This window comes from Sprattus sprattus (assembly GCF_963457725.1).
Source record: "Sprattus sprattus genome assembly, chromosome: 19".
Taxonomy (NCBI): Eukaryota; Metazoa; Chordata; class Actinopteri; order Clupeiformes; family Clupeidae; genus Sprattus; species Sprattus sprattus.
In genome coordinates this window covers 15,132,850-15,157,374 of record NC_137917.1, presented here as the reverse complement: position 1 = coordinate 15,157,374, position 24,525 = coordinate 15,132,850, and the positions used below count along the sequence as shown (strand labels likewise).

The 24,525-nt window shown below is 39.8% G+C and overlaps 1 protein-coding gene across 1 annotated transcript; it reads left to right on the top strand.

Annotated features, from left to right (window-relative positions):
• Positions 1-5,311: 5,311 nt before the first annotated feature.
• Positions 5,312-23,718, top strand: zc3h12aa (zinc finger CCCH-type containing 12Aa; the record flags this gene model as incomplete). The annotated part of the gene is made up of 7 exons (XM_080857474.1): positions 5,312-5,432; positions 6,497-6,932; positions 8,463-8,602; positions 21,668-21,902; positions 22,031-22,137; positions 22,448-22,959; positions 23,122-23,718. Exons 2-7 carry the CDS (start codon positions 6,529-6,531, stop codon positions 23,716-23,718), a joined length of 1,995 nt encoding a protein of 664 aa, XP_080713600.1. The 5' UTR covers positions 5,312-5,432; positions 6,497-6,528.
• Between the last annotated feature and the right edge of the window lie 807 nt (positions 23,719-24,525).

Below are 24,525 nucleotides of genomic sequence, written 5' to 3'. Positions count from 1 at the left end.
ATTTTAATAGAAACAACGTATTCCCCAAACTGAGTGCCATTGGAGAGAATAGAAGCGCTTACACTTCACAATATCTGGGGCCGCTGTCTCTGACTCTGTTTGTTGTATTTACATTTCAATGTTATCTCCTAGTTTTCAGTTGTTTGTTTCCTGGTTCTTGGACAGTAAGAGGAACCTTTACATGTCCCAAATTGTCTGAAAGTATGACATTTTTAATAAGGAAATGTCAAGCCCCATTTCCTTCTGGGGCTCCCAGAATAAACCTTTAAAGTCAATTGATCGAAACCATCGCAGGAGCTGACCGTGGACCACATCTGATTCTGTCTGATCTGACAGACATAGATGACATGAGGACATTTACATTTAAGCTGATGCTTTTCTCCAAATCAGCCAACAGTACAGATGTGCATTAGGAGCCTATACGTGTGATCCCTGGGTGTCAGCACAGATGTCATTGGCATTCTGCCAATTGAGCCTCAGGATCTAATATCCTGTATGCTGTTGAGATCTTCCTTTGCACAAACCTGAATTCAAATCTTCACATTGCTCCTGAGAACACTGTTCCATTTTTGTTATCTTCCTGAAATCTCGCACTGTATACATTGTATGCGTTTACATGTACATGTATTCTAGTTTACCTCCAAACCTCTCCAAACTATGACACAGTGCTGCCCAAAGTCTTGCTTTGGCTCATGTTTATCTTGGCAGTTCCTCATTTCTTAGCAATCCTCCAGTATGATCCTCCAGTGCTATTCATGGTACAGCTCATGCCTATCTCTGTAGGCTCAGTTGACACTCCTTTCTTTCCACCAACTCAAAGTATGACATGAACATGATATAGGTCATAAGACTTTAGTTCTTTTAATATTAACCAACATTACGTCAAGTTTTTCATTTAAATGTTCATATGCTTTTGTCTTGTCTTGTTTTCTTACACTTTGATATTTAGGTTATGCTATATTAGAGTAACTTATGACAAATGTGCATTTTAAATACTATTTAACATCATTAATGTGGTCTGCAAAAGTTTCTTTCTTTCTTTACACTTACCCTATCATGAAACTAGTCTGTCCACATATCATATGCGTGTGAACATACAGTATACAGCACAAAATCCTCTACAAACTATGACACAGTGCTTTGGCCCATGTTTATCTCTTGGCAGTTCCTCATTTCTTAGCAATCCTCCAGTATGATCCTCCAGTGCTATTCATGGTACAGCTCATGCCTATCTCTGTAGGCTCAGTTGACACTCCTTTCTTTCCACCAACTCAATGCTGTGCAAAAGTATGACATGAACATGATATAGGTCATAAGACTTTAGTTCTTTTAATATTAACCAACATTACGTCAAGTTTTTCATTTAAATGTTCATATGCTTTTGTCTTGTCTTGTTTTCTTACACTTTGATATTTAGGTTATGCTATATTAGTTTGGCCAGCTTGTTAACTTATGAGAAATGTGCATTTTAAATACTATTTAACATCATTACTGTGGTCTGCAAAAGTTTCTTTCTTTCTTTACACTTACCCTATCATGAAACTAGTCTGTACACATATGATATGTGTGTGAACATACAGTATACAGCACAAAATCTTCTCACGAACATGAAAATATATTTTTATAACATAAACCAGACATTAAAAACATCTTGAAATGTTAATTAGAAATGATGAACTACAAAAATATAAAACATTTAATAGTTTTGCCTAAAGATGCCAAAACTGGTTTTGGCCGACTAGTAAGGGTATGAACAAGACCAAAATGCATGGGAAATGATCAAGTGTACACATGTACTGTACAGGTAGAGGGGATACACTGCTCACAGCTCAAGATATGACGAGTGTGATAGCCTTAGGGCAGCCTACGTGAGGTTTATTGTGCTTTTTATTTCATTCACGTGACACAGTAATTGCTCTTTGCTATATGCAAACTAAGGTCTGTACGCTTTTCATGCCAAGATTCACCTGGCTTAATGGGGCATTTTATTGTAATTACAGTTGTCACTCAGGATTCCGTCATTGAAACAAAATGTACAAAAAAACATCACATACCAGAACATAACTGGTTTTATTGGTGATTGACAGTAAAAGATTATTAAGGCGTGTCATCTGTGTGTGTGTGTGTGTGTGTGTGTGTTTTGTGTGTGTGTGTGTGTGTGTGTGGGTGTGTAGTTTCTATATAATATACGGATGCTTTGTTGGTATTTTAATGAGTTTTAGTCCATTCGTCCAAATAAAATACAACTCAAACCAGAAAAAGTTGGGACGGTATGGAAAATGCAAATAAAAAAATAAATCAAACAAACAAACAAGGCTGACTTCAGTTAATTTTATTGTTGCACAACAACACACAGCAACACACACGTGCATATATTAGGTGACGACACAGGACACACACACACGTGAATTTGATTTTGACTTCTGCATTTTCTCATCCCGGACTGTCCTTCCTCCAGGACCCCAGGAGCAGTTGGCAGCCTTAAACCAAGTGAAGTGAACCGTCCATCTTGGTCAGGGACAGACAGTTCTGTTCTTTTGCATGTTTTTCTGTTTGGGTTCTTAGCAGAGGAAACCCCTTGTGAACACGGGGAGAACATGCAAACTCCACACAGAAAGGCCCGGGGCACTGAGGGCCCCAGCACTGAGGTCTGGGGAGGACCTGCCCCCCAGAGCCAACTGCGGCCCATGCGGGAATCGAACCCAGGACCCAGTCCCTTAGGAGCAAAGATGGGCCGAGGATCGCCAGTTTGCCAACAAATGTGTGAACAAATTATTGAAATGTTTAAAAACAATATGTTTCTCAAAGAAAGATAAGAAGGGATTTGGATATTTCACCCTCCACAGTGCAAAAATTATTAAAAGATTCAAGGAATCTGGAGAAATTTTACTACGTAAAGGGCAAGGGTGCAAGCTGAATAACCGTGATCTATGATCCCTCAGAGAAAATGCATCAAGAACCGTCATTCATCTATGTTGAATCTTGTATTGTCTTTTATTGCCATTTCAACATATGATTACCTTTAATCCCATGATTGTAAAATGAAGTCTGCTATATGCAAATTTGCCAGAACCTTACATCGTAAATTGCCTCAGCCACACAGTAAAACATCTGACAGTTGTTAGTTACGTAATAACAAGGTTTAGACGCGGGCCACATTAATCCTATTAAAACAGTACACATGAGGGAAATTCAAGCTTAAGTGATCATCACGTCAATCAAGTTTGTCCTGAGCAAGCAAATTAGTCATCCACATAAAAACTCATCTCTGACACCTGATAAAAATACATGCTTGTATGCAGACATATTCAGACCAGAGTTCCCTCATTCCAAGACATTTCTATTACTGTCATCTGACCCAAACGAATTTCTGGGCAATTCTGGAGGATCAACACTGTTAAACGTGAGTGAATTCTGGCCTTTTATATCATGAGTGGGGGTATCCTGGCACAAACCTTAGTAATCACTTTTGAGTTTGATAAAGCATACTTTAACTGTCAAATTCTATTCAGTCGTAAAGAGCAATGTGGTGCAGGTTCTTTTCTAAAACAAACTGTGGTTGAGAGTAGCAGCCTGTGAAAGAAGCAAACTAAACGAAGTACTGTTATGTTTAAGGCTTAAAAATATTTGTCTTTTATAAGTCAAGGTGCAATTAGCAATTAAAGGTAAATGATTATGTTATTATTACCAGAAGATTTTTTCGGCTATGGTTTTCAAGCACACTCTCCTCTAATCTAAAGATGTCTGTTTTTCAGGTGTTTTTAAAATCTTTGGTCTAGTAGTGGCAGGGTCATGGCTCTAAACAACAAGAAGCTGTAGGCAAGATTTTCTTTTACGGCCCTCCTTACTTTACAGAAGCAGAAGACAACCATTTTTTCGCCTTTTCCTCCTGAAAAATAAAAATGTATTTAATTAATGACTGCAGACACTGTGCCAAAACAGCGTTTATTGAATACATATGTTAATAAACTAGGCTATACTTTGTGGTAACACGCAATGCGATCATGTCTATTTTACATCAAAATTAACTTTGAACGACAAGCTTGCATTCTCTCACTGACTTGAATACAAACCACCGCCAGAGGACGCCATAACTCCTTTTGAATCGATCTTGAATCTGCCTGAAGCTGTCTTCAGCACAGCATAGCGTTATTGATATATCATCTCTGCTTTCCGTTTTTTGTCATGCAATTCATAGGAAATATGAACTACAACTGCAGTTTCACTTTAAGATATTAACAGTAAGAGGATTGTTTCAAACTGCAACAGCACATCAGCATGTGGTTTTGTAGCTTCTGTTGATAGAAAACGCTACAGATTAAAAAAAGCATCTTACCTCTCTTTGGCCTGTCATCATCTCACACATCTGAATCAACTTTTCCTCTTTATTTGTTCTAGGGAATGGGGATTATAATGTCTAGCTAGTCAACAAATGTACGACACTAATTAAACTAGCTACCCTGACCGACCTTCATTATCACGTTGGACTGATAATGTGGTGCAAAGTGTGTGTGTGTGTGGGGGGGGGTCTCTGCTTCAAATGGTCTCTGCTTCAGCCACAATGCTTTGGGGTTAATTAGGCTACTGTTGTGTAACATTTTCCAGCATCTGCAGTACTCTGTGTGACCAGCTAGTTTTAGCTAGTCATACCTGCTGAGACCTGCCAAAGCCATCTACATGGTTTTCAACTACTCTCAAGTAGGCTACTGCCGTTTAACACAACACACTTTCGTTATCAGACTTTGAGCGCCTCCTGTGATTTATATGCTGAATATTGTGACGCAAACGGGGCACACTACGGGAGAGCACAAGAGGGGGGTCTCAACTCTGAATAACAGGGTGGCTGAGGCAATGATTTGTATTATAAATCCTAAATATATTACTTGTACTAAACCCCCTGAGTTCTAGGTTATGGCAAATAATATGGCATATGAATTAGAACGTAAGTTTTTTTTTCTCAATAGCCTCCGCAGCTACATTAGGATAATAGCTAGAACACTATCGGTAAGGTGCCGACCAGAATCTAGCGGTGGACCGACACATGCTCGTTATCTGGTTTGTGGTGATGATGGTGGTGGTAATGTAGGTAGTTGGGGAACACAATAACTCTACCATTTAATATAAATAATGAATGCTCTACCATTCAAATTATCTATAATAAATCAATTGTCATTGTAACGGTCTTAAGCAGATCAAGCTGGTTAAAGGGATTTAACAAAGCCTCAGGGAATGCTAACCTGTCTCAAACACTCGTTTTTGCTTGCTCATGATAGGGCGGTGTTATAGGCCTACACGTCATACAGGAAGCGAAGTTCAGTTTCAAAGGGAAGATCCCATAAGGAAATACATAAAATGCTGTTAGACCACTGTCTTTATGTAGGTTACAGACAAATTGAAGGAGAAATGGAGAAAGATCGTTACAACAATACAAGGTAGGTGAGAAGGTAGGCTATTCATGTGTCCGTAATTATTAGTTTGACGAGCTCTGTCTTCATGAGTTGGTCAACTAGAAAGTCTCAGAGCCAGGCTGCGGTAACTTGATAAGTAGCCTACAACTAATGTGGAAAGTCATGCGGCTTAACATTAGGTCTTAATATTTTTTTATTTAGATTATGTAGGCATATCACATATATAAAGTTTATCATAACCCATTATCAAGTCAAGTCTACACTCGCTGTTGGGTGAGCAACGAAACCACGGACTAATAATAAACATGGAAGAAGTTTGAATGAACAGGTGTTTCTCTATTCTGAAATGTTATGTATCCTAATCGCTGCTTGAACCATGATAACTTGTTGATGAATTAAGTCGGATCTTGGAATTTCGTACTTAACTTTAAGTCGTGAGTTTGTCTGGAAATTTGAATTATGGCAGTGGCAGTGTGTTGATCTATTATCCCAAATTAATTCTTGAGCAGAACGTCATTATACAATTTATTTTGAGGTTTGCAGAGTTGTCCTATCCAGGCTGCTGTACACGTTTCTTAGATCATGACATTACTAGTGTTAAACCCTCACAGATGTAGGTGATGTTCCTTAGTTCAAAGTCAACTTACTTGCAGTTGAAGTTATGGGTCCATGTAAGAGTCTGTAGCTTATTCAAGAAGTTAAAGGTTTATTGATCAAAGTCAGCCTGTTTGATAGTTTTTTTCAATACAAATTTCAATACTTACAATACAGAGTTTCTAAATAATTGCACTAACCTAAGACACATTATACTTATCAACTCATTATTAGTACCATAGTCCCTTTACATATATTTAAAGAAATCGAAATACTTCAGTACAGCTTTCCTTGAGCCAACCTTGCATTTTTTTTTTTTTTTTTTTGCTTGTTTTCTTTCTAAAGTGTTTGGGCAAACAACTACCGTCCCCTTTGCGATTGCGTTGGCCAAATATTACATAACTTATAAACAGTATAAAGCAGTGACTATCTGTTAAGTATTAACATAGGTTGTATCTGTGCTGTCTAATCTAAGTTTTTGTGTTGCTTATCAGGTAAATTCTGCCATGAAAAACCTTTGGCAGGAATGATGAACCCTCAGAGAGCTAGATCTGCACGTGCGTACGAAATTCAGGAGCCAGGCTGCACTGGTCAGATCGCCCCACTTCTGCCGAACAACACCAGCATGTCAGACCTTCAGCTGCAGGTGGACTTCTTTCGTAAACTGGGCTACTCACCCAGGCAGATCCAGGCTGCCATGATGAAGCTGGGCATGGGCACGGACACCAACGCAGTGCTGGCTGAGCTGGTAAGGACCAGGGCCTCCGGGGGGCCCCCCACCCCAGAAAGGGAGAAGCCGGCTGGGGTCGGGGGTCGCAAGAGCCCGGGGAAGGCCACCCAACTTTCAGTGACACAGGGGGAGGAGGAGGACGAGGAGCCAGAGAATGAACTGAAGCCTGTAGTTATTGATGGCAGCAATGTAGCAATGAGGTGAGTGTTTTCTGTTTGTGTTTGTGTGTGTGTGTGTGTGTGTGTGTGTCTGTGTGTGTGAGTGTGAGTGTGAGAGAGAGTGTGCATGGGTGTATGCATGTGTATTAACTGTCTGTGGGTATTGTATACACGTAGAAACACACACACACACACACACACACACACACACACACATAAATTATGTTAACCCTGTAGCCATTCATCACCACTAGTGCTTCTTGGCTGTCGACCCAGCCCATGACCTTCAACTAGCTGACATCATAAGTGTGTTTCATCGCGTGTGTGTTGCCGTCAGCCTGCTGTAACCATAACTTAAATGGGGATAAGCACACAGATCAGCTTTTGATGGCCAGTAGGGGTGTGTTTATCAAACAAGTAAATCTAAATAAAGAATTGGGGTGAACAAAGAAAGAGACACAATGAAACGCCCTTGCTGGCTTGCTAACATCAAGGAAGTTCAACCAGTTCATGCTTGTCTGTATAGGACACTGCTCCAATATGCAAATCCTTCTCGAATGTCTTGGCCTTTTGAGTTTCCCTAGGCACTCTTGGGACACACAGAGGGCTTTTCTTAGGTTTTTTTTTTAAATAATTGTATAATTTATTAGTAAGCTGCTGTTCTGATTTATTTGAAAGTGCCTAAAAGTTTATGGTATTTCTTCCTGTGCTTTTTTATCTTGAGGAAATGTAGGCTTATTGGCATTTTAGCTACTGAGACACAATGTAAATATTAATGTATTGAGCAAAAAAAGTGAAAAGCAAATGCAGGATATGGATGTATATTCTGTGCGGTTCATCCATAATTCTCACACAGATGCGAGCACTTAGAAATTACAAAATGTATAGAAATTCATGCATAAGCCCTTTAGGTGTATATGGTAAAACCACTACAGTTGTAGTTTAAAGATAAAACTGCCTCCCATGTTACAGTATAGTCCAACCAATTACCAAAATTATATTTTTCACTGTTTAAGTAAATTTAACCATGGTCCCATATTGATTTGTAGATGAATTCCACAGGTTTACATTCAGTTCAGTAGCATTTATTTGCAGGTCATAACCGCACATGGTTAGCAGCTTGTTAGTATGTAAACAGATGTGGGGGGGGGGGCGAGGTCACAACCCCCATCGGCATTCTCCACATTACAGTCTGCATTCAAATCATGTCAGGTTACACCGTGTTGCTCTTCAGGGGTGTTGCTGATTTGGAAGAAAATAGCTGTGGGACAGACAGCCACGCTTTCTCTGCAAGTGTTTTTTTTTTTTTTTTTTCAACCACTGAAACCGATTGTTGACGATCGGCTATATGCAAATTCTCTCACCCATAATAGACATTTCCTGGTTGCACCAGTGTCATGTACATAGAAGCCTGTGAGGTATTTTCAGGCCTCGGGCCGTTTGCTTTTAGTTGCATCCCTTCATGACCTGATTGTGGTCCTTAAATTAATATTTATACATATGATTTTTTTGGTTAACCAACCCCTCTCCTTTCTGTTGTGTTTCTTTCCCTTTTCCCCCAACTTCTTCCAGCCATGGAAACAAGGAAGTATTTTCATGCAGGGGAATTGAGTTAGCTGTCAAGTACTTCCTTGAGCGGGGACACAAAAAGATTACAGTGTTTGTGCCTTCCTGGAGGAAGGAGCAGCCCAGACCTGATGTGCCAATCTCAGGTGAGAAAAAGGAAAACTCTGACTAAAGCAACGACCCCACTGAAAAATAAAACACAACTGTCTTGGTTTGATCAACTCTTCCTCCATAGAATAAACCTTTGTAGATCCTTTGGGTAGTCCGCTCGAAACAGCAGTGGCCTGTGGAAGCCTGGCTTTCTCAGAATTAAATGATTTGAGTGAAACGAGAAACTCTCTGTAACAATACACAGGTGAGATATACTTAATGAAACGTATCACATCATTATATATAATTTTTGCGCATTACATTTTTACCGTGACATGAAAGCTTTTTTAATGTCAAATCATAAGCTTCTCGCTTTACAGCTGGCTTGCACGTGCATTAATGCTGTCAAGGGGAAGCCACACTAAGTTCATGCCTACTTAGCCACCTCTCGTAATTTCTTTTAGAAAAATTAGCCAATCACCGTTGAGGGTTGCACCACTCTGACTGGACTGGTAGAGAGAACCAATGACCTGCGGGTGTGGAGAGTATGTCCAGGAATCTTTACTTCTATGAAAACATAAAGTTAATTGCAAGTGGGTGGGTGAGGGAATCCAACCTGGTATCATCTTCATGCCAATCAGATCCGAATTACAGTCATGCCAAAATATGACAAACTATTAAATGGGATGCCATTGTGTTGGGGCTTCCTTGGTTTGGCTACTGGAAAACAGTGGTGTTGTGGCATTTTAAAATCAATCACTTTTGCACACAAGTCTATGGTTACAAACGTACAATAAATCTGTACACGCCCTCCCTTATCCAAACACAGTATGAAGGGGAATTCCTGCTCAGTGGAAATCTGGTCGTTGAATATATCGGTTGATAATACGTCACACAAGGATGCCATTTCTGAGAAATCACAGGAAAATTTCTCTGAATTTTTACACGTGTCTCAAAAGAATTTTGCCATCAGCCATCGCTTGGATGGGCGCCATTGTTTTTTTTATTTGTCAGATGTGCTCCTCTTTCTGCTCGCTTTGCCTGGCATGGTTTACCACTTTTCATTTAGGAAGTCATCTGGGTTCATACTTCTGTCTGTTTTGATGTGGAATTGACCCTTCCACGACCACTCCCCAAAACGGTAACTGATCAATCATAGCATAGCAACGGTTACTAAGCTCGGGACCTCAGTCAAGCAAGCCATTTTGATGAATGGAAGTCAATGAGAGAGAGGTCTGCTTGAGAAGAGAAAATAAAACGTTGCGCTTATGGAGTGTGTAATTCTGACAGCCGATATCCAAAAAGGCTGGAGGGAGGGGTAACATTTTATCCCTTCCCGAAACCCAAGACCCAGAGAGAGAAATGCCTGCTGTGGATCAAACAATGTGGACGACCCCCCCATCAGCTGAATGTCAGCGACGTAAACAGAAGCACCTACTTTGTTCCAAGAAGCTATGTCGCTAAAATCTGCCCACTGCATCGAAAACGTGAGAAAACCCTTGCTTAAAATACGATTCAGTTTTACCACCTTACATGTTTGCGTAGCAGCGACTGTGTAGATAATAGAACAAATAAACACAGCTGGAATGAACCTGTTAGCCTTAGCATTTGTCTGTCTACAAACACGGCATGTAATGTCGTGGTTGTAGCCTATATAAGCATATTGCAGACCCTTTGGCCTGCTTCGATCTGAGATCTTGCCGTTTTTCCAAAAAATGCTTGTGATTTCATTGGGTAGAGCTGAAATTGACACGGTTGAAAACATGTTGCCACGCCATTCATACCAATGCTGAGAACCTGGGAAATGTGAATGCTTGACTGATATAGCAAGCGTTGCTAAGGGGGGTGGAGTTTGCGGAAGGGTCCATTGTATTTGAGTAATTATCATTAGCAATTAACATTTTAATGTAATCGCATTTTTACTCTAAATGTTCAAATGTTCAATGTTGCTTCAATATCAAAGTTGGTGTGGTATTCCCTGTGGTTGTTGGCCCTTGACCAAGAAACTGCATTCCCCCCACACTGCCCGCAGTAGAGATAGAGTCGTGGTGTAAGAATCCAAAGTTTGCTTTGGACAAATCGGTCCTGAACCAGGAAACATAAATGCCCATTAAAGGGGAATTCCCTAACCAGGAAGTATTGAATTATTTGTTTCCCTCTCTCTTTCTTTCTCTCTGTCTGTTTCTCTCTCTCTCACACACACACACACACACTCTCTTGTGACAAAGGTAGCCAGTTTGCTGTAGGAATTCCTAATCTGATCCCAGACTAGCTTTGTTTTGTTTTGCTGTGGGATCCTTTGAGGCTGTAAACATCCCTTTGTTCTGCCGTATGAATACAGGACTTTGTGTCATGTATGGAAAAAGGGGAAGTGTCTCGAGACATGCCATGACATAGTTCAGAAGGTGTGGAAGGACTAAATAGACGGGACTGATAACCGGTTGCATCCTAAAAAGGGATTATGGGCCGAAGCTACATACAGTGGGGAAAATAAGTATTTGAACCCCTTGCGATTTCACAAGTTTGGCCACTTGCAAAGAAATGTGTGCTCTAGAATTGTAATGGTAGGTGTATATTAACAGTGAGAAACAGAATATCAACAAAAAAATCCAGAAAAATGCATTTTATAACATTTATGACTTTATTTGCATTTGATGCAAAAAATAAGTATTTGAACCCCCAAAACTGACTAACAAAAATGACTTAGTACTTGGTGGAATAACCCTTATTGGCAAGCACAGAAGTCAGACGTTTCTTGTAGTTGGTCACCAGGTATACAAACATCTCAGGAGGGATTTTGGTCCACTCCTCTTTCCAGATTCTCTCCAAATCTTGAAGGTTGTGTTTTCAATGGGAGGGAATGAGGGAATGAGGTTCAAGCCCAATATTCCACGTTACATGGCCCCATCCATAGTCCCCTTGATGCGGTGGAGTCGTCCTGTACCCTTGGCAGAGAAACAGCCCCAAAGCATAATGTTTCCACCTCCATGCTTGATGGTGGGTATGATGTACTCTTGGGGTCATATTCAGCACCCCCCCCCCCTGTCAAACACGGCAAGTCGAGTTGATGCCAAAGAGCTTGATTTTGGTATCATCTGATCACATTCTGTCTCCCAATCCTAAGAAATGTGTGATCTAGAATTGATAAACTTCAGATGGCCCTGTACATGCGCTTCCTTGAGCAGGGGGACCTTGCGAGTGCTGCAATACTTCAAAAAATTACGGCGTGGTGTGTTGCCAATGGTTTTCTTGGTGACTCTGGTCCCAACTGCCTTGAGATCATCACAAGCTCCCCCTGTGTAGTTCTAGGGTTATTCTGCACCTTTCGAATGATCACTGATTCCGCACGAGGGGATATCTTGCATGGATTCCCAGACCTAGAGCGGGTGACAGTTGTTTGGTGTTGCTTCCATTTATGAATAATCGTACCAATAGTTATCTGCTTCTCACCAAGCTGCTTGCCGGTGGTTTTGTAGCCCATTCCAATCTTGTGCAGGTCTACAATCTTATCTCTGACGTCCTTGGACAGCTCTTTGGTCTTGCCCATGGTGGTGAGGTTTAAGGTGTGAAGTATGATTCTTTGGACAGGTTTCTTTTATACAGGTCACCAGTTGAGATCAGTTATACCTTGTTAGACCTAATGAGGACTAATCTGTGTGCTTTTTGGGCACCTAACTGGCCAGTGGGAGCCAGAATTCTTGCTGTTTGCTTGGGGGTTCAAATACTTATTTTTTGCATCAAATGCAAATAAAGTCACAAATCTTATAAAATTCAGTTTTTGGGATTTTGTTGTTGATATTCTGTTTCTCACTGTTAAAATACACCTACCATTAAAATTCTAGTTCACACATTTCTTTGCAAGTGGCCAAACTTGCGAAGTCGGCAGGGGTTCAAATACTTATTTTCCCCACTGTACAAACATGACCCATAGAGGTAGAAACAATGGACATTCCATGCTCTGTGTGAAACCTGGAATAGCAATCAAAATAACATTCCATTGGCATCGACCATTTCAAAACTCTTAAATACGTAAATCACTGGCATAAGATTCATTGCTGCATTTATTCTAATCTATAACGATAGGCCTCTTCGGGTCGCCAGTAATGGAGAACGTCCTGTACATCTGTTCTACTCCTTATCCTTTAATACATAAATATACAATTAAATATAGGTAAATGTTAATGAGAATATAAATGTACATTTCCCAGTGTTCCTTTGAACATACTGTATATAACTTATTTTAACATTCCTGCGGTTATTTTATACACACACACACACATATATATATATATATATATATATATATATATTATGGCATACCGTTCAGGAAATTAACATTTGAATATATATATACAGCCGCGGAAAAAATTAAGAGACCACTTCAAAATTATCAGTTTCTCTGGTTTTACTATTTATTGGTATGTGTTAAAGTAAAATGTACATTTTAGTTTTATTCTATAACCTACTGGCAACATTCCTACCAAATTTCAAATAAAAATATTGTCATTTAGTTAATTTATTTGCAGAAAAATTACAATTGGTCAAAATAGCAAAAAAGATGCAGTGTCTTCAGATCTCGAATAATGCAAAGAAAACAAGCTCATATTCATTTTTAAACTACACAATACTAATGCTTTAAGTTAGGAAGAGTTCAGAAATCAATATTTGGTGGAATAACCTTGATTTAAAATCACAACTTTCATGTGTCTTGGCATGCTCTCCACCAGTCTTTCACATTGCCGTTGGGTGACTTTATGCTACTCCTGGCGCAAGAATTCAAGCAGCTCGGCTTCTTTTCATGGCTTGTGACCATCCATCTTCCTCTTGATCACATTTCAGAGGTTTTTTTATGGGATTCAGGTCTCGAAATTGGGCTGGCCATGACAGGGCCCTGATCTGATGATACTCCATCCACACCTTTACTGGCCTGGCTGTGTGGCATGGAGCATTGCCCTGCTGGAAAAAACACTTCTCAGAGTTGGGGAACATTGTCAGAGCAAAAGGAAGCAAGTTTTTCTTCCGGGACAACGTTGTACTTTGCCTGGCTGAGGTTTGTAAAAGACCATAAGGATTGAACCAAAGCAGACTGGAGGGTCTCCTAGTTCGTCTTCTCTGATGAGTCCAATTTTCAGCTTTGCCCAACACATGGTCGTCTGATGGTTAGACGGAGACCTGGAGAGGCCTACAAGCCACAGAGTCTTGCACCTACTGTGAAATTGGACTCATCAGAGAAGACGAACTAGGAGACCCTCCAGTCCGCTTTGGTTCAATCCTTATCCTCATTTTTCTGCAAATAAATGATCTAAATGACAATATTTTTATTTGAAATTTGGTAGGAATGTTGCCAGTAGGTTATAGAATAAAACAAAAATGTACATTTTACTTTAACACATACCAATAAATAGTAAAACCAGAGAAACTGATAATTTTGAAGTGGTCTCTTAATTTTTTCCGCGGCTGTATATACAAAAGTCTGAATATATATACAAAAGTCTGAATATATATACAAAACGAAGTCTGAATATATATACAAAATGAAGTCTGAATATATATACAAAACTCTGAAGCGCTCAATCCGTCTGTGTCCGCCATATTGGATTGAGCGCTTCCTATTAAATCAATGGTACCAAAATGTTTGTAATTACGTATTTTCATGAAACTGTTTTTCTGTTATATTGTAAAATTAAGACATTGATTTCTCACTAGAAATGCAATAATAACACGTTTTCACCGTTTGACTTCACGAAGGATATGTTTTAGAGGCAAGCTCCCCATTGACTTGACTGTCAAAATCGTCAAAATCTTCGTAATTCCTTGTTTTCTGCTTCATGAAATACTGTTTTCTGTTATATGGTAGGGTGACCAGACGTCCTCTTTTTCGGACATGTCCTCTTTTTGAGACCTAAAAAATGCGTCCGGCAGGGATTCCCAAATCGTCCGGGATTTTGCCTCGTCGGGTGTTTCTGTTTCTTTTCTCTAAGTCTTTCACAAAATGATGTCAGGGTTTTTCCTGCATAGAGAAAATGTAGGCGCGCGCCTAAGCCGTTTTCCCGAACGCCTATGAAAAATCCCGAGCGCTGAAAGGCAAAAAAAAAGTCTGCGATAAAAAAATAACTGTCATCCAATTCAGCTTAATGGTGTTTTAAGCGCTCACGTTGAATTCAAGCAGCAGCAGCAGATCCCACCTCCTACCCCCTCAGCCAATCATTGAACAGAGGCTTCTCCAAGTTCGCCAGACGTTAGTCACTTTAATTCTATTTTTTTTTTGTATAAAGCAGCTAGCAAGCAGTTGCCTACATTGTCTTAAAAAAACAATACTTTGATAGTAGGCTTTACGTTTTATTTAAGCAGTGTGTGCTTGAACCTATATATCCTATGTGTGATGGTAAGACTAATATTAATGCCATATATGGGCCATTCTACCGAATTCGTGTAATATGCAGTCCCTCAACAATAAAAACTATTTACAAAACAATTAGGTATTTAGGCATAGATATTTAATTAGAAAATGTTATGGTCTATATAAACCCAATGCATTACATGAGATAGTGATAAGCTAAATATATACAAAATCATCATTTATAGGGTACTTTCTATTGGGAAGTAGCTGTCCCCAACCCTGACATCTAAATTTCAATGCCTTTAAATAACACTTTTCAATTTTTTTAGATTTTTTTCAATGATTTAATTTCAAAGATCTTTATGATTGGGTTGAAACAGAACTTGGAATATTTAGATTTATTGTGGGTTTAATTTTTAAATCAATTTTCTATACTCAAAAAATCATGTCCCTAGTTTTCATGTCACTACCGAAACACAAGAGTTTTAGTCCATTGGCTGAGCCTGTGTTTTAGCCACGACTCTGCATTTTTGACCATGCAGTGACACTGCATCTCTGACCCTCATGGTTGAATGGTAAGTAGCTAAATCCCATAGTTTTTATATAAATGTGTTCCAAAGTCTGAAAATCGACGTGTAACCTTAAGAATTGTCACTACCGAAACGCATGTTTTCTTCAATTAAGTAAACCTTTTGGGGTTTCATGGAAAATCTTATGTTTGTATGTGTGTTCACCTCTTCAAAGATGTCTTTGCATGCAGTGTGCTTGTTAGAATTCTTTATTTATGCTTAAAATTAGCTAGAATTGTCACTACCGAAACAGTCACTACCGAAACATATGGTAGTGACCTGATGATTTCAGTAGTGACAAAATGAAATGGTAAGTAGTTCAATCCGATAATTTTTTAAATAAATGTGTTGTGCGGACTAAAGGGTGGCCCAGAGCACCTTTTGGAAGATTTTGGGAGAGAAATGAACATCCATCCAACAGTGCAGTCACTACCGAAACACTGGATGTCACTACCGAAACAGTGCAGCACTACCGAAACACAGGATGTTTTGTAAAAAATTAAGTATATTGAGTAATCAACTAAAATGTTATGATACTGATTGGATTAATGTATGTTCAATTTCATCAATCAACAACTCTGGAATCAATATGATCAGTATTTTGCATTTTACAAAGAAATATTGCACTTAGATTTTGATGAATTGTATAAATTGAACTTGAAAATTTGGTAAAAAATTCATTTTTATGGATTTCATTGTGAAAACCTTCAAGAAATATTTGTAAAAATACTCTTCAGAGAAGGGAAGGAAACACAATCTGAACAGGTCAATAATAATACTTTTTTACTATAGTAAATGTGATGTTTCGGTAGTGACAATTTTTGGAAGAGGAAAAACATTCCAACACATTCTGAAAATACAATATAAAAATTGACTGTTCTTTTACTAGATAAGTGTACTTTAGATATGGTACAATATACATACGGACAAAGTTTTGGGAATAAAACATAAAAAAAATCAAAATATTTCCGACCTGACTTTGCACCAATTCGGTAGAATGGCCCATATACAATAACTGATTAATGAGAGCTATCCAAAGACTGGTGGCTGCCGATTTAGCAGTCAACCTTCCTTACTCTGTACGTTTAGATGCTTTACAGGTAGCTGTAAGCCATTAGATGCCTGGGAAATATTTAGTATCTATAAATAACAGCTCACCTTTATCTTTTTAACCAGATTTGTAAACAGGTCGTGATCAACAGGCTCAATAGGTACAATAGGCTACCTTGGTTAAAAATCGAATTACGGTAGAGTCATGCTAGCGTTGCGCTAAATAATTAGGCAGCTAACATTAATAAGTGGTGTTTACATAAAGTCACTTATTGTATATGGCATAAATATTATTCTAAAACACCTTCACTAGTTGTTTTAAGCAGATTTGTGAGCAATTCATCACGTATGCAATGCACGTCAGCGAATATGTTCTGAATAGTATGTTTCAAGTAGGCTACAGCCGAACTCTCGTTCCGTTTTGATCAATAGTAATCGAGTTGATAAGTCTGATCTATACGCAACTGTGAGGTGCGCGAATGGACAGAGCCAATCACTTAATTACTCAACCTGTGGATGCATCCTGACTTCATCAGTCGGCGGTTTCAATATTCATGGATTTCAATTTATTAAAATATCTGCTATGTTGAGAACTTGCACAGGTGTAGGCTATTACTTGATTTGTCTACGCGTTTAAACGAGTACCAGTAGAACGCGGGGCCTCGGGAAGGCAGACAACAGGATTGGTTTTGAAAGCTCAACTCGTTTGTGTTGCATCTCGAATATAATAATATTAATATTAGTATTGATTGATAAACCGGTTCGGTTGAAAACTGTCGTTCCACTGCGAGGGCCAGCCCGACGTAGGCCTACACGAATACACCTGTACAAATGCACATTAAATTTCCACTCAAAACTGTCAAAAGTTTGATTATTGATTTCCAACACAGCCTCCATTGGTGAAAATAATTGTATGTAGGTTTGTATAATAAACATGAATAGTAATCATAGATAAACTTGACTTTCATAAAACTTGACTTTCCACTGGTTAGTTCTAGATTCTATTGATATAGATTTCAGTAGTTTGCATATACGAGGTAAACCTTGATCTTGAATCTTTGAACCATACATGATAGCACCATGGGGCTTGGACTATTGTCAATATATTAGCCTATCTATTTTAATTTAAAATGGAAGCAAAATGATAACCTCAAGCATAGCCTCCATTATTTATGAAATGTAAAAAAAAAAAAAACATTGATTTCTGCTGATAGGTAACACAGACTGTGCGCGCATAGCGCACAATTTTTTGGGGGGGGCACCGAAGAGCCATTTTGACCCAGGAAAAACCCTGGATGTGTTTGCAAAGTAACTGAGTGGAAGGATTTTTCTGGAAACACACCCGCGATCAATGACTACTCATTTAAAGATCAAGGAGTACCGTATGCTATATATACCCTTGGAATGGCCAACCTATCTCGGTCATGGTGTGTATTATTTTGTAGAAGGGAAATAGTCAGTAGCAACCTATAACACAATTATATGCTTATCCTACATAAACTATGGAAACTATTAAAAAACTAATAATTTCTTATTTTCATTGGTATTGTTGTCATATACAGATATGCAATGAGGATTGCTGGGTAATATTTTGTTGTCCAATGTCAAGTCTCTATTTGATCATGTGACGAGACGATACGATGTATCTCATTTAGACGCAAAATCTAAACGTAAAAATGTCCTTCGTTAAGTCAAACGATGCAAAATGAATGTGTTGTTATTGCATTTTTAGCGAGAAATCAATGTTTAATTGAAGCCATATAACAGAAAAACAGTATTTCATGAAGCAGAAAACAAGGAATTACAAAGATTTTGACGAGACTCCAGTCAAGTCAACGGGGAGCTTGCCTCTAAAACATATCCTTCGTGAAGTCAAACGGTGTAAAATAAACGTGTTATTATTGCATTTCTAGTGAGGAATCAATGTCTACATTTTACAATATAACAGAAAAACAGTATTTCATGAAGCAGAAAATACGTAATTACAAACATTTTGGTACCATTGATTTAATAGGAAGCGCTCAATCCAATATGGCGGACACAAATGGATTGAGTGCTTCAGAGTTCAGAGTTTTGTATATTCAGACTTCGTTTTGTATATATATTCATACTTCGTTTTGTATATATATTCAGACCTTTGTATGTATATTCAGACTTTTGTATACAGAATATTCAGACTTTTATATATATATTCAGACCTTTGTATATATATTCAGACTTTTGTGTATATATATTCAGACTTTTGTATATATATTCAGACTTTATATTCAAATGTTAATTTCCTGAACGGCATGCCATATTATATATACATATATATATTTTTTTATTTTTAAGATGGAAAATTTTGCACACAGTGACCTAAAGCAGCATAACGGATCAATTGCTAATCGCTAACGAGATGCTAGTGGCTCAAATTAGCGAAATCTCTTGGAATGTACTTACTTTGACATTACGACAAACTAGTCAACAAATGTCCTAACACAGTCAAACATCAAGCAAGTGCAACACAAGAAGGCAATTAAGCTACTTACTAGTCTCTTACACCACGTTGTAATCGCGGACGTTGCGGTTAGAAAATCGCAAATGCAATTAATCGTTCAGCCCTAGTTTTATATCTTCACCAACCCTTAGCCTAATCCATGGTTGCTGAACCTTTGGCAGCGATTACAGCTTCAAGGTGTCTTGGGAAAGAAACTACGAGCTTGCAATTTTTTTTGCCCATTCCTCTTGCCATATCCATGCAAGCTCTGTCAGGTTGGATGGGGAGCGTCGGTACACAGCCATTATCAGCTCTTTTCAAAGATGTTCAATTGGATTCAGGTCAGGCCTCTGGCTGGGCCACTGAAAGACATGCACAGAATTTCTCCAAAGCCACTCCTTTGTTTCCTTGGCTGTGTGCTTTGATCATTGTAATTGTCAGCAGGTTTTCTTTAAGGATCTCAGTGTACTTAACTGCATTCATCTTTCCCTCTATCAGAACTAGTCAAGGTTTGCAGTATTCCTTTGACCCCATAGCTTAGAGTTTGCTCTGACATGCACTGTCAGCTGTGAGACCTCATATAGGCAGGTGTTGGCAACCCCCAATCAATTGGATTTATCACAGGTGGACTCCAATTAAGTTGTAGAAACATCTCAAGCAGTATCAGTGGAAACAAAATGCACCTCAGCTCACTTTTGGGTGTCATTTCAAAAGGTGTGCACACTTGTGTACATATGATATTTAACATTTAGGTTTTTAACAAATTAGCACAAATGTCTAAAAACCTGTTTTCACTTTGTCATTATGGGCTATTTTGTGTAGAATTTTAAGACAAAAAAAATAACTAAATCTATTGTAGTATAAGTCTGTAATGTAATAAAATAGACTAGCAGCAAGTCCCCAAAAAAGGCTTTAGTTTTTGAGATACCCCTACCCGAGTTAAAACAAAACACAACCGTGTTTTTTCATATTCAATATGTTTCCCATTAATGAAATGGATTGTTGTGAACTTTTATTTTGGTGCAAATTATTTTCGTGGGTTATTCTTTAGACCTACCCCAATCTCGGGGTGAGGTGACAAAAGGCCCATAACTTGATAATGCTCACTCTTATCTTCATCAAATTTGCTGAGCAATGAACCAGGTACCTGCCCTACATCTTCGAAGGGTCAAAATGTAATTTATGTTATAGAATACTTAATATAATAAGAATATAGTACAGTAAACATAGCTTTAGTTTAGGCAGACATTGTATTTTTGTGGTCATGTGAAAAGAGCACTCCTTTACTTTTCTCTCATTTATCGGAAACACATAGATTCCTGTGAAATATACTGTTACTGGATGGCCTAGGATGCTATTGAACTAAAACCAGTGGTTGTGTGGAGGTATCTGGTATAGTTTTATTGCAAATAAGATTTCTTTAGACATCCCACTTCTCTGAAACAGATCAAATTTGGTCATTCCGTATGGGGGATAGGTGGCATAATAGCCTATAAGTTGAGAATACTCACTCTAATGGTAATCATATTTGGAGAGACAAAGACCAGATGGCTGTACTACATCCCCAAACAGTGAGAATTTGAGTAACCCAATAAAGTATAGTTTATCTAAAATGACAAGCCTCTAAAACATAAAGATACAAGGCGTAAACCAAGAACCAAGAGCATACAAAAGGAACAGATTCACAAAATAAAGTCTGTGTGTGTGTGTGTGTGTGTGTGTGTGTGTGTGTGTGTGTGTGTGTGTGTGTGTGTGTGTGTGTGTGTGTGTGTGTGTGTGCGTATGTGTGTGTACAGAATACAGATGTATGTAAGCAATGAATGGACAAAATAAGGTCTAGCTTGATCGAGCAGGCGATTTTGTCTGTTCTCGCTAATTTAGACGGAATTTCAGAGCTAAAACGTCAGCAAAATGAGGCACTGAAAGCTTTTCTTTCCGGGAAAGACGTTCTCGCCCTACTACCAACTGGTTTTGGAAAGAGTTTGATTTACCAACTTGTGCCTCTGGCACTGGCACTTTCCACTCTCTCCACAGTTTGCATCTTTGCAATACAAATGAGTAATGTCTCTCACCTCTTTAGGTGCTTGGAGTTAGTGCACCTTCGTCCATTTTCATTTCCTTTTTCCGTAAAGCAGAAGCACATATTCTCTTGCTAACGGCAAAGACTCTTCCAAGCATGCAGAGAGTCCAAAATGGGCCAGTTCTTTGAGCTCGCTGAGATGGGTCTTGAGTTTGGTGAATGCTGTAGTCCTTCCTATTCTATACAAACTGCTAGTTGTGTCACAGCCAGTGAGTGCATGACACGCTGGTAGACAGTTGGACAGTTTTTTCCAAGTTTCTCTGATATGGTGTTGATGGGGACATATCTCTCTCACATTCCATGGCCTGCATGCATGTACACTAGAGATGAGCCAAATATTAATTTGCTCGCATAGTAAACCAGCAGTACTTCCACATCAGTATAATCAACCCTCACAATGATTCAAGAATACAAATAAAATGTGGAGTAGGTGAAAGGGGTGTGCAGACCTTCTGGCTTGACTGTATATATGTATAGTTTTTGTAATGTATTTTTCCACATATTTCTTCACAGTGTACTGTGCACTCTATAATGGCACTAGAAGCACAAGCCCAGCAGCATGTCATCCTCAAAGTGCATTGTTTCATTCTGTCATCTATTTAGATCAGCACATCCTAAGCAAACTGGAGAAGCAGAAGATCGTAGTGTTCACTCCATCGAGGCGTGTGGGGGGCAAACGCGTGGTCTGCTACGATGACCGCTTCATCGTGAAGCTGGCCCACGAACTGGATGGCGTGATCGTCTCCAACGACACCTACCGCGACCTGCAGAGTGAGAAGCCGGAGTGGAAGCGCTGCATCGAGGAACGCTTGCTCATGTACTCGTTCGTCAACGACAAGTGAGTGTCGCACTTAGCTCTGCTTTGGCTTCGTTTTTGTGATTGTTGTTGCTTTTAACTGTGGGTTGAATTCATAAAGGATGTAATTCAATAATTATCATTGACCTTTCTGACCTTGTGATTTCTAGGTTCATGCCCCCCGATGACCCTCTTGGTCGCCATGGTCCCAGTCTTGACAACTTCCTAAGGAAGAAGCCATTACTGCCAGAGCACAAACGTCAGCTTTGCCCTTATGGTAAAGTATTTCTGTACTCTGTGTTACTTTTATAATGAACTGTGCATGAAGTGGAGGTTTGTGTCTCAATATATACAAAGATAATGTTGTTTGTTATGCCAAAAGGGGCATCAGAGGATGGAGAAAGATAACATCAAAGGCTTGAGTGTAAAATCTGTTAGCTACATATTTTGAATAAGACAACCAATTTCTTTTCGGACAGATCCAATGCTCACTCCTTCATCTCTTACCTTATGTGTGATAGGTTTGTGATTACAAGCCCTCAGAGTCGAGAACATCTTCACAGATATGTTTTCCTTTTGCGTTTTAGGAAAGAAATGCACTTACGGTATGAAGTGCAAGTTCTACCACCCGGAGCGGGCCAACCAGTCCCAGCGAGCTCTGGCAGACGAGCTTCGGGACAACGCCAGACTCTCCACCGCCAAAAAAGAGGACGCTACAGGAGTAGGTCTGGTGCCAAGGGGGGGCACGGTCTCTGGCATGAGCCCAACTTTTGGGACAAGCTCAGCCTCTCTGGAGCAGCAGTTACAGTACAGACTTGCCCTGGACGCCGGTGGGGGCCTTCTCCACAAGGGCCAGGGGGGTGAGGCCCCGGAGGCCTGGTCCAATGGGACCCTGGCTATGGACTCCAGCAGGACCCCGTCCTCCAGCAGCAGCAGCAGTGGATTCTTTGAGCTGGAATGGCCCAGCCTGCTCTCGCCCTTCACCACTGACCCAGCCTCTGTCTTCAGCACGGACTCTGGCCTGGGCTCGTACGAGCAGCAGCAGCAGCAGCAACAACAACAACAACAACAACAACAACAACAACAACAACAACAACAACAACAACAACAACAACAACAACAACAACAACAACAACAACAACAACAACAACAACAACAACAACAACAACAACAACAACAACAACAACAACAACAACAACAACAACAACAACAACAACAACAACAACAACAACAACAACAGAGACAGCAGCAGCAACGACAGCACCCTAAGGACCTGAGCCGTGGCCAGGCCAGGCTCCCAAGCCTTCAGGAGGCTCCACATCCCTGTTTGGCCTGCTGCCCCCACCTGGCCACCCCCCCACCACCACTGCCACACCTCCTGCAGTCCTACTGCTCCAGCCCTGCTCGATTCCCTCCGCATCACCCCACTTCCTGTGGCTATGACCACCCTCAGTATCCACAGCCTGCCCCTATTCACCATTACAGCCTGCCCAGCTACTTCCAGCTCGGTGGAGCAGTAGGAGGAGGAGGCCAGCAGAACTGCTGGTCGGAGCCTGTGCCATGGATGCCACAGAGCACATCGAACCCTTGCAGTCTTCCAGAGTCCAGCCATCTGGCCAGCCTCCCAGGGCCTGGTCATTTCTACCAGGACCAGCAGGTGTGGGCCAGAAACTACCCTCAGCCTGAGCCGCAGCCTGTCAGCTTGGATTCGGAGAGAGAGGAGATGCGCAAGAAACTGCACGCCATTTTCAACCCATACCAGGTGGACAAGGTCATGAGCATGCATCCTTACCTCAAGGATGCCCAGAAATTGGCAGCAGAGATTCTCACCCTCAAGGCAAAAGGAGAGATGTTCTGAGAGACTTCACTGTCACTGTCATTCCCAGTGGCTCTCTTTGTTTATTTTTTTCCTGGAGCTTCAAAGTATTTGTGGCCAAAGCCACCAGAGTCTACAGGATCAAGTCCTATATAACACAGAGACTGCAGAGATTCCAGTATGAGTATTTTACTTCAGTAGGTTGAGTTTTTCAGCCCAGGTGATCTATGCAATGACGTTAAGTAAGGTCATATGAGAGTTACAGTATATGGCATTTTCTGACCTGTCTAAGTAACCAGTAGTCTTGCCATTTGACTATTATGTGCACTTGCCTTATACATTTGCCTTTGTGCTAAGTATGATAATAGGAGAAACTGTGTGCTGGGCTACAGCGTTGATACATATTGTATCTTATCATATTGTAAGGTATAAATTGTATTTTACAATACACGGCATCTAAAGCCAAAAAGTTAACGTTTTGCGTCATGTAATTTTAAGTAATGCTGTGTTGGTAATAAGGAATTCGGTTTGTTGTTCACTTTCTTTTTTTCATAGATCATTTTCTCAATCGGATTTTGAGGTTCTGTTTTCAAATTGTACAAAGAATGTGTGTGTTACCAAACTAAAGTACACACCTACAGCATCCACAAAAGCATACAGATATTTAGGGCCTGATTTACTAATATGCGAGCGCTTCTTAATCTGCGTTCGCAAATTAACGCACGGTGTTTTTGCGCATTTTACTTGGTATTTATCAAGCCAGATCTGCGCTGGGCAAACTGTGCTTACTCCGCCCTTTAAAGAGCCTGATTTACTAAGATTGATTTGCGAAAGCATCTTTGCCAGGCG